The sequence below is a fragment of the Rattus norvegicus genome, chromosome 6 (genome assembly GCF_036323735.1).
Source record: "Rattus norvegicus strain BN/NHsdMcwi chromosome 6, GRCr8, whole genome shotgun sequence".
Taxonomy (NCBI): domain Eukaryota; kingdom Metazoa; phylum Chordata; class Mammalia; order Rodentia; family Muridae; genus Rattus; species Rattus norvegicus.
In genome coordinates this window covers 82,492,262-82,504,238 of record NC_086024.1, presented here as the reverse complement: position 1 = coordinate 82,504,238, position 11,977 = coordinate 82,492,262, and the positions used below count along the sequence as shown (strand labels likewise).

The 11,977-nt window shown below is 42.3% G+C and overlaps 1 protein-coding gene across 1 annotated transcript; it reads right to left on the bottom strand.

Moving 5' to 3' along the window:
- Positions 1–2,893: 2,893 nt before the first annotated feature.
- Pnn (pinin, desmosome associated protein) lies at positions 2,894–11,207 on the bottom strand. Its single transcript, NM_001109023.1, has 9 exons — positions 11,077–11,207; positions 10,362–10,433; positions 9,971–10,039; positions 9,249–9,321; positions 9,073–9,167; positions 8,867–8,942; positions 5,885–6,040; positions 5,671–5,809; positions 2,894–4,903 (listed from the first exon to the last, which is right to left on the bottom strand). The coding sequence occupies exons 1-9, from the start codon at positions 11,187–11,189 to the stop codon at positions 3,507–3,509; spliced, it is 2,190 nt and encodes a 729-aa protein (NP_001102493.1). The 5' UTR covers positions 11,190–11,207; the 3' UTR covers positions 2,894–3,506.
- Between the last annotated feature and the right edge of the window lie 770 nt (positions 11,208–11,977).

Sequence of the window (11,977 nt, the reverse complement as noted above, 5' to 3'; positions counted from 1 at the left end):
GCATGACTGTCTGCTTTCAATCAATTTGGGAGGCAGACAGGATGTACTGTGTGAATTCAAAGCCAGCCTTGTCAACATAGTTAATTTCATGCTAGCCCAGTGTACAGTGAGAATCTATCCCCGCCACCACCCATACACATACAAATAAATAAATAAATAAATAAATAAATAAATAAATAAATAAATAAATAAAAAACACACACCCAAAACTACAAAAAACAAAACTCGATTCAAGGTGGATGAAAACTGAATAGAATTAACATCTAGAGTTCAGTAAGCAAAGGCTAGTAGAAGAGTTTGAATGTCCCCGACACAAATGTTTGAAATAACTGATACACCATTTACCCTGAACTGCACTTCTAACACTTCTGTCTCCCATTCTGTGTTTAGGCATTAAAAGCACATATTATCACATCCAGTTCTATCTAGTGTGGGGATCAAATGCAGTGCTAGGCAAGCCCTCTACCAAGGGAGTGGTGTCCCTAAGCCCTATATTTTTTTTTAAGATTTTATTTATTTACTTATTGTATATAAGTACACTGTAGCTGTCTTCAGACACACCGGAAGAGGGCACCAGACCCCATTACAGATGGTTGTGAGCCACCATGTGGTTGCTGGGAATTGAACTCAGGACCTCTGGAAGAGCAGTCAAGTGCTCTTAACCACTGAGCCATCTCTCCAGCCCTAAGCCCTATATTTTTAAGATGTTTATTTCTACATTACAACATGCACACGAGTATAGGGGGAGAGCCCAGAAGCACTGGTCCCCCTGGAGCCAGTCATAAACCCTGGTGCTGGGAATCGAACTTGATCTTCTGGAAAAGGATCTTTTTTCTTTTTTTCGGACCGAACCCAGGGCCTTGCGCTTGCTAGGCAAGCGTTCTACCACTGAGCTAAATCCCCAACCCGAAAAGGATCTCTTAACTGTAGAGCCCTCTCTCTAGCACTTGTAAGACCTAATGAGTGTCTTCTACACCTCAAAAACTAAAAACACCAGGTTGGAAGGATATAAAAGCTAAAAGCAAAATCTGTTTACTAGGAATCTTTAAGTTTCCAATTTGCCTCAAATGTCTCTAGATTCATCAATTTTAGGTATATTTGAAAAGGGTATTTTTATGTTTGGACCATGATATATGCAAAGATTATCAAAGAACTGCAAACAATTTAGAAGCTAGTCTTAAAGCTATATGCTGCAAATAACCTTATCTTGACTAAGAATGACACAGCTGCAATCAGTTTATGGAGGCCCAAGAGAACGTGGATGGATCAGTTCCACGAGTTGCTTTGAGCTACTCTTCTCTACGATCTATGCTTATTGCTAGCAAATACATGCCACACTATTTGGTAAAAAAGGAAAAGTGGAGGGACAGTGTAACCTGGGAATTCACCCCTGGTTTCCACATTCCCATAATGGCCACAACTAGCTCCAAGGCACATGAGAAGTGTGACTTCTATATGGAGTGCCCTTGCATACCTAGAATTTAGGACTATCTACTAATAGAGAAGGGATTTCAAAGTCTTATTTTCCATGACAAGGACCATTGTAAAATTCCAGTCACTAAAGGTAGGTCGGTATGTTATGTATGTATAGAGTTCAGAGGCTAAATACCTGCGTTTTAACATACTCGAAGTCCTGAGATTGGTCCCAGGCACTATGAAAGAGGGAAAGAGAGCACTGTTGTGTTTGACAGTGAAGGTTGCAAAAGTAGTATTCTACTTAAAATTGTGTATCTTACACATACTATGCTTTAAACTAAAAAACAATACTTAAATACACAAGATATTAAAATAACCAGAAATGAGAGCTTAATTTTTCTAGGATGGGTGTGGTAGCACACACCTAGTACTTGGGACATATCAACAAAAAGGTTATGAGCTCATAGGGCTCCAGTGGAGGACCTAAGTTTGTTCCTCAGCATCCACAATGAGCAGAACCTAACTCTCACCCCAAGGGATTCAATGACTTCCAGTGTCCTTGGTGCCTGCATATGCCCACAGAGACAAACATTTAAGTAAAAAGATGTTATTGAGTATGCCTTTCTTGGAGCCCCCTCCCCCATTCTCATCTTCCTGAATAAATCTATGTGTTAAATTAGCATTGGGAGGGCTGCTGCCATTTTTAATCTACTCATTCCTTCACCAATCTGTTTCATTGCATAGCACAAGGCCAAAGCATTTTGCCAAGCACCAGTTGTTGACTAAGCCCGTCTTGGTGTCACAGCATGCTTATGGATTCTTTTCACACTTGCTTTAACACATGGGTGGTACAGACACAAAACTGAATGAAGATTATTTGCTCATTTTTCACTCAAACCATTTACTTACAGATGATATACTGAATATTTAACGTCAGGCCAAAGCTACAATGTTAAAATAGCCACTCTCGTTTAAATGCTCTCATATCTCATATGCATCAAAACGTTATTAATACAAGTACTAATCTTAAACAGTCACAAGTCTAAGCCACATTTATTTGCACATATATAGTAATGGGCAACAGATACTCCAGGTCCATACAAATTTATAAACAACAAAGTTAATAATCACTTGGTACACTTGTGTGTTATCTTGTTTACATATTCAAGTCTAGATGAACTTCCTTCATTGTGTAAACTTCCATACAATACTTCCTTAAACAAAAATTCTTGAAAACACAAATTGGCATGTTTCAGTTATAGCCAACAGAAAAGACAAGACCACAAATTCAAAAACCAAATTTAGCAGATATTTTTACCCACCCCCTAACCACCCAGGAGGTGATAACTATTAACAGATGACACACTACATTGTTACCACACAAGTAACTGTGAGGACAAGAGAATCTTGTTCTATAATCATGAAATGACAACCGAATAGTATTGTTTAAGTTATCTACCAACTGAATGGTTTAAATCAAAAACAGAAAAATGCTTAGATTAAAAATTGTAAATGGGAAATAAGTAAATGTTTTAAAAGAACTATTCCCCATCAAAGCTGTAAAAACCTGGCAACTCAAAATAACTTTTCAGGCAAATCAAAGTGATGAAACCTTCAAAAACATCCTAATCATGTTCAGTATCTTGTGACAAAAACTGAAAATGATATAAAGATATTTATTATACAACTGTCAACAAGGACATCCCAAAAATAATGAAAGATGCATATTTATTTCTACAAAAGCAATGTATGATACAGAACATAAAGGAACAATTAAAGATTTACCTATTAAAATATACAGATTCTGACTGAAAAGTAATAGGGTATTTAAAAAAGATGACAAAGGATGTTAATCTTTTTTTATTATTATCATTTTTACATATTTTGGAACCTCACATAATTTTGATAAATAACTCTTACAAAATTATGCAAAAAGTACAAGAATGTCTGGTAAACAAACAGTCTGTATTTTCCAAAAAGAATTTTTACAACATGCAATTCTTAAGGCAGCATCCTCTTTACAAGGTAATCCTTTTACTCATCAAATCTTCTGCTGCAAAGAATAGGCTAAGCAAGCCTGGCTTCTTCCATTAACGCCTTTTGTCTTTCCTGTCTGATTTTCGGTCTCTTTCACTTCTTGAAGATCTTTTGCCTGATCGACTACTCTCTGATATAGACCTTTTTCTGTCAGATCGGGAATTCTTATCCTTTGATCCTTTCGTATCTCTACTACTACCACCTTTTGAAGACTTGTGACTTCTTTCTAGTCCTGAAGTGTCCCTTCGCTTCCGGTCCACGCTCCTTCTGTGCTTCCTATCTCGGTTATGTCCTCGGCCCCTACTGCGACTCCTACTCTCACTGCTACTGCTACTGCTGCTGCTGCTGTCTCTGCTGCTGCTCCCACTTGTGCTGGAGCTGCTGCTGGAGCTGCTTCGACTACTACTGCTGCCACTGCTGGAGCTGCTCCCACTGCTGCTACTAGTAGAGCTGCTACTGGAACTACTGCTGCTGCTGCTGCGACTTCTACTCTTGCTCGTTTTATTTCTTGCTCGCCCTCTGCTTCTGCTCCTAGTCTTATTTTTGCTTTTGTTTTCTGAATGCACTGTCAAGACTGGCTCTACAGGCACCTCAGGGAGTTTTATAGCCTCTACAGGAAAATCCTTCCGCTCAGGAGGTAGATTCCCTTGCTCCTGAATAACCTGGGGTGGAGGCTGCAGAACAGCCAATGGCAAAGCCTCAGGCTGACTGAGAGGCTGGGACTGGAGTGCAGGTTGGGGCTGAGAATGGGGCTGAGAATGGGGCTGAGAATGGGGCTGGCTCTGGGGCAGGGGCTGAGGTGGGGGCTGAGGCTGAGCCACAGGCTCAGGTTGGGGCTCAGGCTCTTTATCTTCTTTTTCCTCTTTTTCCTCAGACTCCTTTTCCACTTCCAGAGAATTAATATTCTCTTTTCCAGGAGAAAGAGATTTACATTCTTTATCTGGCTCAACATCAAATTCCATCTCTGGCTCCAATTCCTTGCTAGTTTCATTTTCTGAAGGTTCTATACTTTCAACTTGATTAGTCTCCATCACCTCCTGCTCAGCAATCACATTTTTGACACTTTCAACCATCTCTAACACATCCATAACTTCTTCTGGCTGACTATCCTGCTGCTTCTCACCTTCTCTTACCCCAGTCTCCTCCTCCATCCTAGCCTCCGTCTCCTGCTTTTGTTCCTCCTCCTCCTGGTCCTTCTCTGCATCACTATGAACTACACCTGCTTCCTTCTCTTCCTCTCCTGCCTCCTCTATTTCTACGTCATTGTGCTGATTACCTGTCTCCTCCAACTCTTCCTCTCGCTGAGCCACCTTACCCTCTTCTTGTTCCGCCTTCTGTTCTTCATTACGCACCACCTGATGCTCTTTTTCCTTCATTGATTGTCTTCTAGGCCTAGCCTCCATTTTATTTATTTGTTCTGCAAATTCGATGCGTCTACCTTCAAATAAAGCTAAACGATAAAAATTTACATGTGTAAGTTCATGACAGTTAAGAAAATTCAAAATAACAATTTTATACCAGGTCAAAAATGGTCACTGTTGGGTTGGGGATTTAGCTCAGTGGTAGAGCGCTTGCCTAGTAAGCGCAAGGCCCTGGGTTCGGTCCCCAGCTCCGAAAAAAAGAAAAAAGAAAAAGAAAAAAAAAGGTCACTGTCATCTAATCATCTTTTTGTACCTCTATGTTTTGCCTTTTGTTTTGTTTTGGGGTGGGTGGTATGTTGAGAACTGAACTTGAGGTCTTAATGCAAATAACCACAACACACCTACAGACCTAGGAATTCTACTCACATAAACCTGAGGGAAAACAGGGCTACCAGTGCTGCTGAGCTTTATGCTAGATGAGGCTTAGCAAACCTCTTTAAGGCCGAACCATTATATAGTCACTTTTCTGTTCCCAAGCACACCAAAAAGGCCTGTGCCAGTGCCTAGGCCTCCACGTGAATGTCTCACATGGGCTTATGTTCTGCCTTATTCCCTCATCATTCTTCTGTGTCTACTAAGATGTTAAAACACAAAAATCTTACACGAAGTCTTTATCACCTATAAAATGAGTTTCCACTCAATTATGCAGAAAATACTCCTGAACTCTGATCCCACTATCAATTTCAGAATATCATGAAAAAAACAACCCAAAACTGAACTATTATTTCTTAAAAATGGGCATATGTGAAGGTACGGTCTAACCACTCAGAAAAATCAATGGACTTCACATACTTACCATTCATTTTTCTCTGTGACTCTTCTATTAGCTTTTGGGTAGCTGGACACATTCTTCCAGGAATATAGAACAAATGGGGCTTTGTCTTGGTTCTTATATACTTAATTATCTTGGCATTATGCTCATTCCATTCTTCTTGCTAAAGAAAGGTGAAAAGGTCAATGTTTTATAAATACAATTATCTAATTTAGGATTTAAATAAAGCACTACTTACCAGCTGTGCAAGCTCAACCTTCTGTTCCAGAAGCCGCAGTTCTGTCTGTTTAGCACGTCTCTCCTCAAACAGTTCTCTCCTCTCATTTTCAACCTGCTTTCTCTCTTCTTCAGCCTGAACTTCAAGTTTTTGTTCAATTTCTTGGCGTCTCTTTTGCTAAAAGTGAAGTAGTATTCTTTAGTATAAGTAAAAAATAACCAAGGTTTATTTAGTTTTAATTCAGTTACAGTAACAAGCCTCACACATCTTGACTACCTGAAACTTATTTTACTATGTACACTTATACACTTTCATCATGTTGCTTTCCATGTAATCTGAACTTTGTATTTGGGTCTGCTTGCAATTTGTGTTTTGGCAAATAGTAACTAAGGCATTTCCCCATAAATGTCTCAGTATTAAAGTTACTGGCTACAGCATTCAATTGCATCGTAAGTCTCCTTAACAGAATTTAACCTAGGCTTGTAAGGTGGCTGAGTTAAGGCACTTGCTGAACTCCAGGAATCCGTCTCTTTCCACCTTACCAACACTGGGGACTTAAGTGCCTGTTACCACTTCTAGGTTCCATGGGTTCTGGGGATGGAACTCAGGTCCACGGTCGCATGGTAGGTGTTTTACCGAAAGCACTGTATGAGGATCTTCAACTATTCTTTCTAGATAACAGGATGTGGCTGAAGTTTTAATCTGTTTATCTTAAATAGACTATCATGTAGCGCAGGCTGGTCTCTGACTATGTAGCCAGGGCAGGTTTTGTCAACCTCTCGCCCCGAAATATTATATACACGAGCAACAACTAGCTTCTGAGAGTCTTGCTGGGTAGTCCAGGTTAGACTCAGCTATTATACTTCTGAGATTATATGCATATACTACCACACCTTGCAGAAGCCTAACTTAGCAAGTAATCAGTTGTATTTCCCAGTTCATTAAAAATCTTTCTTCAAACATGAGCTACACATTTGAGGCAGCTCAGCAGTTCAGAGAGCAGAGTCTGGATCTAATAACCATGGTGAAGCCTGGCTATCAAACATACATTCACTCCAAGAGACCAGACATCCTCTTCTCACTCCTTGGGCACAAATATTAAAAATAATTTTAAAAAAATTGTGATTTTTTTTTTTGTTTGTGGTTGAGACAGGGTCTCACCAGGTCTTACTATATATCCCAGACAGACCAGGGTTCCTCCTATCTTGGCCTTCTGAGTTACAAGATCTATAGACATTTATCATCATAACTATTTGTGTAGTCATTTCATATTCTCAAACTGAATGCTGAAATAATTTATTACCCCCCGCCCACACACACTAGCTGACCAGAATTTCCCTTTCTGTTAGTTTTCCTACAGAAGCTGCTCCACAGACACAAATCTGTAGCTGTACCGAAATAAAAGTTTATAGAAGCAAAATGGAATACACTGTAGAGGGTAGTCTTTTGCTTCCAGAGTGTTACGGATTGCCTTTGGGTGTGTAATAAGACTCAATTACAACTCCTGAGCAGGGCCTTAATGTCTGTAATTCCAGGATACAGGAGTAGGAGGCAGGAGGACCAACTGCTCAAGGTCATTCTCAGTAACATAGACAGTTCAAATCCAGCCTGGACTACAATGAGGCCTTATTCCAAGAAGATAGAATATTCCAGAGCCAGTATGATGGCTCAACAGGTAAGGTGAATACTGATGATAAAACCTGAGCTCAACCCCCAGCCCCCAAACTCACACCTAGGAGTAGTTTTTCAATTTCAAGCTGGTCTCTGACACCTCTCCCTCCCTCCCTGCATGCACCCACACATGCACATATATATCTATCTAAACATAGATATATCTTGCTTGCTCTTGCTCTTACCCCTTTGTCCCTTCTCTCCCCATTCCCCTTCCCCCTTTTTCTCTCCACATGCTCTTGGCCAGCCTGTACTCCTTTCCTCTTCTACTTCTCTCTCTGCCCTACTACCCACTTACCTCCCTCCCCATGCTCTGAATAAACTCCATTCTATACTAAGGAAAAAAAAAAGATATATACACCTATCACCTATCACATAAATAAATATAACTTAAAAAGAAAATCCAGAGCTAGAGAGATGGCTCAGTGGTTAAGAGCACTGTCTGCTCTTCCAGAGGTCCTGAACTCAATTCCCAACAACCACATGGTGGCTCACAACCATCTGTAATGGGATCTGATGCCCTCTTCATATACATAAAGTTAATTCGTTAAAAAAAAAAAAATCTTAAGACTAGCCGTGGTCTACATTAGACCATGTCTTTAAAAAAAATTACACACATACATACCTCCCAGGGGCTAGAGAGATGGCTCAGAGGTTAAACAATCACTGGCTGCTTTTTCAGAGGACCTGTGTTTGATTCTCAGCTATCATAGGGCAGCTCACAACTCTAACTCCAGCCACAGAAGATCCAACACCCTCTTCTGTCCTACACCCACACCCACCCACCCCACCATTCACATAAAATAAAGGCAAAAACCCACTATAAAGCCAGGTTTGGTGGCTTGCACCTTTTATCCCCAGCACTCAGGAAGCAAAGGCAGGCAGATCTCTATTGAGTCAGATGCTAGATTCATCTACATAGTGAGATCCCATTTCAAAAACCCAAAGGTGACTAGGAGGTGATGGTGGTGCATGCCTTTAATCCCAGTTCTTGGAAGGGAGAGGCATCTATCTACAGAGCTAGTTCCAGGACAGCCAGGGATACCCACAGAAACCATCTCAGGAAAAAAAAATTTTTTTTTCCAAAAAATCCCAGCACTTGTAAGGTAGAGGTAGGAGCATCCATAATTCAAACTGACCCTTAACTAAAAACCGTGTATACCAGTTTATCCAGAGCTTCACAGCAAAGCTTTTGTCAGAAAACTAGAGAACATTCAAGCTCTCGCATGCTCGCTTTCTCGCTCCCTCTCTCTCTCTTGTTCTCTAACAGCAGTCTCCTATTTGGTAATGAGTAAATGAAGCAAAACAAACAAACAAAAAAAGCACCAATACCCGTTCAGTAGCAACAGTAGATTCTTGTTTAAATTTCTGAAGAGTGCCCATCAACAAGCCAAATATTCGTCGGTTCCTAAGAAACAGAAAAAGGAAATCACTGTCTGCATAATCTACACCAAACTCAACACTTTCTAAGAAGTCGTACAAGCGTCTGACTAAGTGTAATCTCCCTTAGTATTCTATCTGACTCGGTGAGCAGATACCTTTGCTTTCCCTTTTCATCCATGTTTTGATCCTGGATAAGGTCTCTACGTGTGCGTTCTTTGGAGGTAGCTACAACAGAAGATTGCAGTGCTGGCTACAAGAGAAAAGAAAATATCAGTATTTCCTGTACTTGGGTAACATTCTTTTAGAAACACACTAAGAATTGTGCTCATACCTTTTTAACATCATCGTCTTCTGGGTCACTTTCCTGGCGTGATTCTCTTCTTGTCCGACGCTCTCCACCCAGCCTAATACAGAGAAAACCATCTAAATGGCCACCGCAGCATCAAAGGCGAATGAGTATTCTAGGACCCATCTCCAGAAGACACTCTATGCATTTACTGTTTTCTCCTCAGTAGAGAGAAAAAAAAAAGGCAAGATGCTCCAAACCAGGGCTGGAGAGACGGCTCAGTAGTTAAGAGCACTGAGTGCTCTTCCAGAGGCTGAGTTCAAATCCCAGCAAACACATGGTGGCTCACAACCACCTGTAATGGGATCTGATGTCCTCTTCTGGTGTGTCTGGAGACAGTGACAGTGTACTCACATACATGAAATTTTTAAAAAAAAGAAAAGATGCTCCAAGCCAAACTTTGCTCTCTTATCATGTCCAAACATTTCCTGGTGTTTTTCTTTTTTTTTTTCCCAGAGCTGAGGACCGAACCCAGGGCCTTGCCCTTGCTAGGCAAGCGCTCTACCACTGAGCTGAATCCCCAACCCCCCTGGTGTTTTTCAAAGTATGAAACAGAAAGTGTTACTCCTTCCAATCTCACTTGACTTTTGTAAAGTGCTGGTTAGCCCAGTTCAAATAAATCCCAACGACACAGAAATAGCTGTAGTGTCCTAGAAAACAAAGTACCTACTGAAACTTCAGGCATTTTTTTTCTTTTGAAAACATACCTACTGACTGCCCCTTCCAGGTCTCTCTGTTTGGCTGGGGGTCCTCCTCCACTATCTGAGAATCCACGCCTGCAATTAAAAACATCCAATATAAAGCCTGAGAAACATTAGCGAAACTGGTATTTACAGTTGACTAGAGAATTCAGTTGATTTCATAAAAATGAAAAACGCAAGTGAAACAAACTTAAGCAAATATTTACGAGTTGCCTTCTTCCCTTTGCAGGGAACAACACCCTACTACCAACTACATTCTCAGATGTCAAAAAGCCTTTATAGAACTTAAGAACACAACTAAGTTTATATGAAACTGTTCTAATTAATAGTCTCCAACCTCTACTTTTGCAATACGTTTATTAGAAACATAGCAGTTGACATCCATGAAAGACCTTACCTTAGCAATAAACTACCTCGTCCTCTACCTCCACCAGGACCAGAAAGGGCCAGCAATCTGGCTTGGATGGGCCTAAAAAAAAATTACAATCAGTGTAAAAGTCCTATATAGACATATGGGAGGGCATCATTTACTTCCACAGGTGTTGTACACCCCAAGGAAAAATGAACACAAATAATTCTAAAATGACGGTTTTAGATCCACTTCCTTAAAACGAAAAATTATAATCCTCTTTCTTGCTTCCCCGAGACCAGTGTTAAGAAAATATATGTACCTCGAGACTGCTACATATTAATAAGGCTGGGTCAGGTCCTATCTGCCAACGTTAAGGGAAGGACACCCAGGGCCAGTAGGGAGAGGTGGCCACCACTTCCACCGGGGTTCGGGGCGGCAGGGGTGGAAAGGGGCTTTGTACTGCAGTTCCGGGCCTGCAGCGCCAAGGGCGGGAAGCCGTGGTCTTGGCCTTCCCAGGGGTGCGGAAGCCATGCCGCGCAGCCAAGCTCGCCTTCCATTCGCAAGCACTTGCACCAAGCGACCTAGGACGCAGGTATGGCGTCTCCCCGCCTAACCGAGTAGAGGGCTCGGCCGCCGCCCGGGAAAGAGACCCCTTGACCCCCATCCGGCCCATAACCGGCCGGCTGTCCTCTCTCCCCGGTTCGTCCCGACCCGAGGCGAACCGACCTCGCCAACCTCACAGGTTCCGTCCGAAACGTACCTCACATCATTCGGGTCCCGCCCGGTGAGCTTGCGGATATTCTCGTCCACATTCTTGAGGCTCTCTTTGGCCTTTTCTAGCTGCTCCTGCAAAGCTCTCACAGCGACCGCCATCTTCTCTCTGCAGCAGGCTTCGCGACTGCTCTACAGGCCGCGCAGCGCCGCACCGCGCCCGCCGCTACAAGCGGAAGGACTGACAGCCCACCCCAGCCAATGACTGCTGGGTTTATTTTCGGGCCTCAACCACCCAGGGACCGGAAGGGGAAGAAGCTTGCAGGTCGGTGATTCTGGACCAACGAGAAGCCGGCAGGTCATCAGCCCCTCCCCCCCCCCCCCCGCGGTGGTTGGGCTCTGCTGCTTGCGCAGAGCGGAGAGGAATCACGTCGGTGTGGTAGATCCAACCTCGGGGTCTGCAAAGGCACCCCCTTAAACTTGATATGTCGCTGATTTCGTGGTGTTCTTAAACACTTAAGTAGCAGCCATGGGACGGAAGCGACTATACCTTCTAATTTAATCCCAAGAGATTGAATTAGGAAAGGGCATGGCAATTTATGGCTGTTGCGCATGCGCAGAGTGCCGGGAGGCGCTGGCAGCCTTCCATTAGTGAACTGAACCACCACGAGTCCTAACAGCTAATAATCATTGTGGACACTGAGAATCGCTTGTATGCCTTAGTCGTTAAAAACTAGAAACTTGAATGAGCTGTTTCTTAATGATAAGGACACTGAGGCTGCGGACCTAGGCCAGCAGTTCGTCAGATCTAGATTAAGGCATTTTATATTCTGACCCTGAGCAATGCTGTTTCCAGCGGGTCCTAGAGCCTGCTGGTATAGTAGCAGGTCTGGGGAAGTTGACCGTGTTTTCCTGTGCTTATTTTCTAAATTCCACTTTGCCCTATCCGC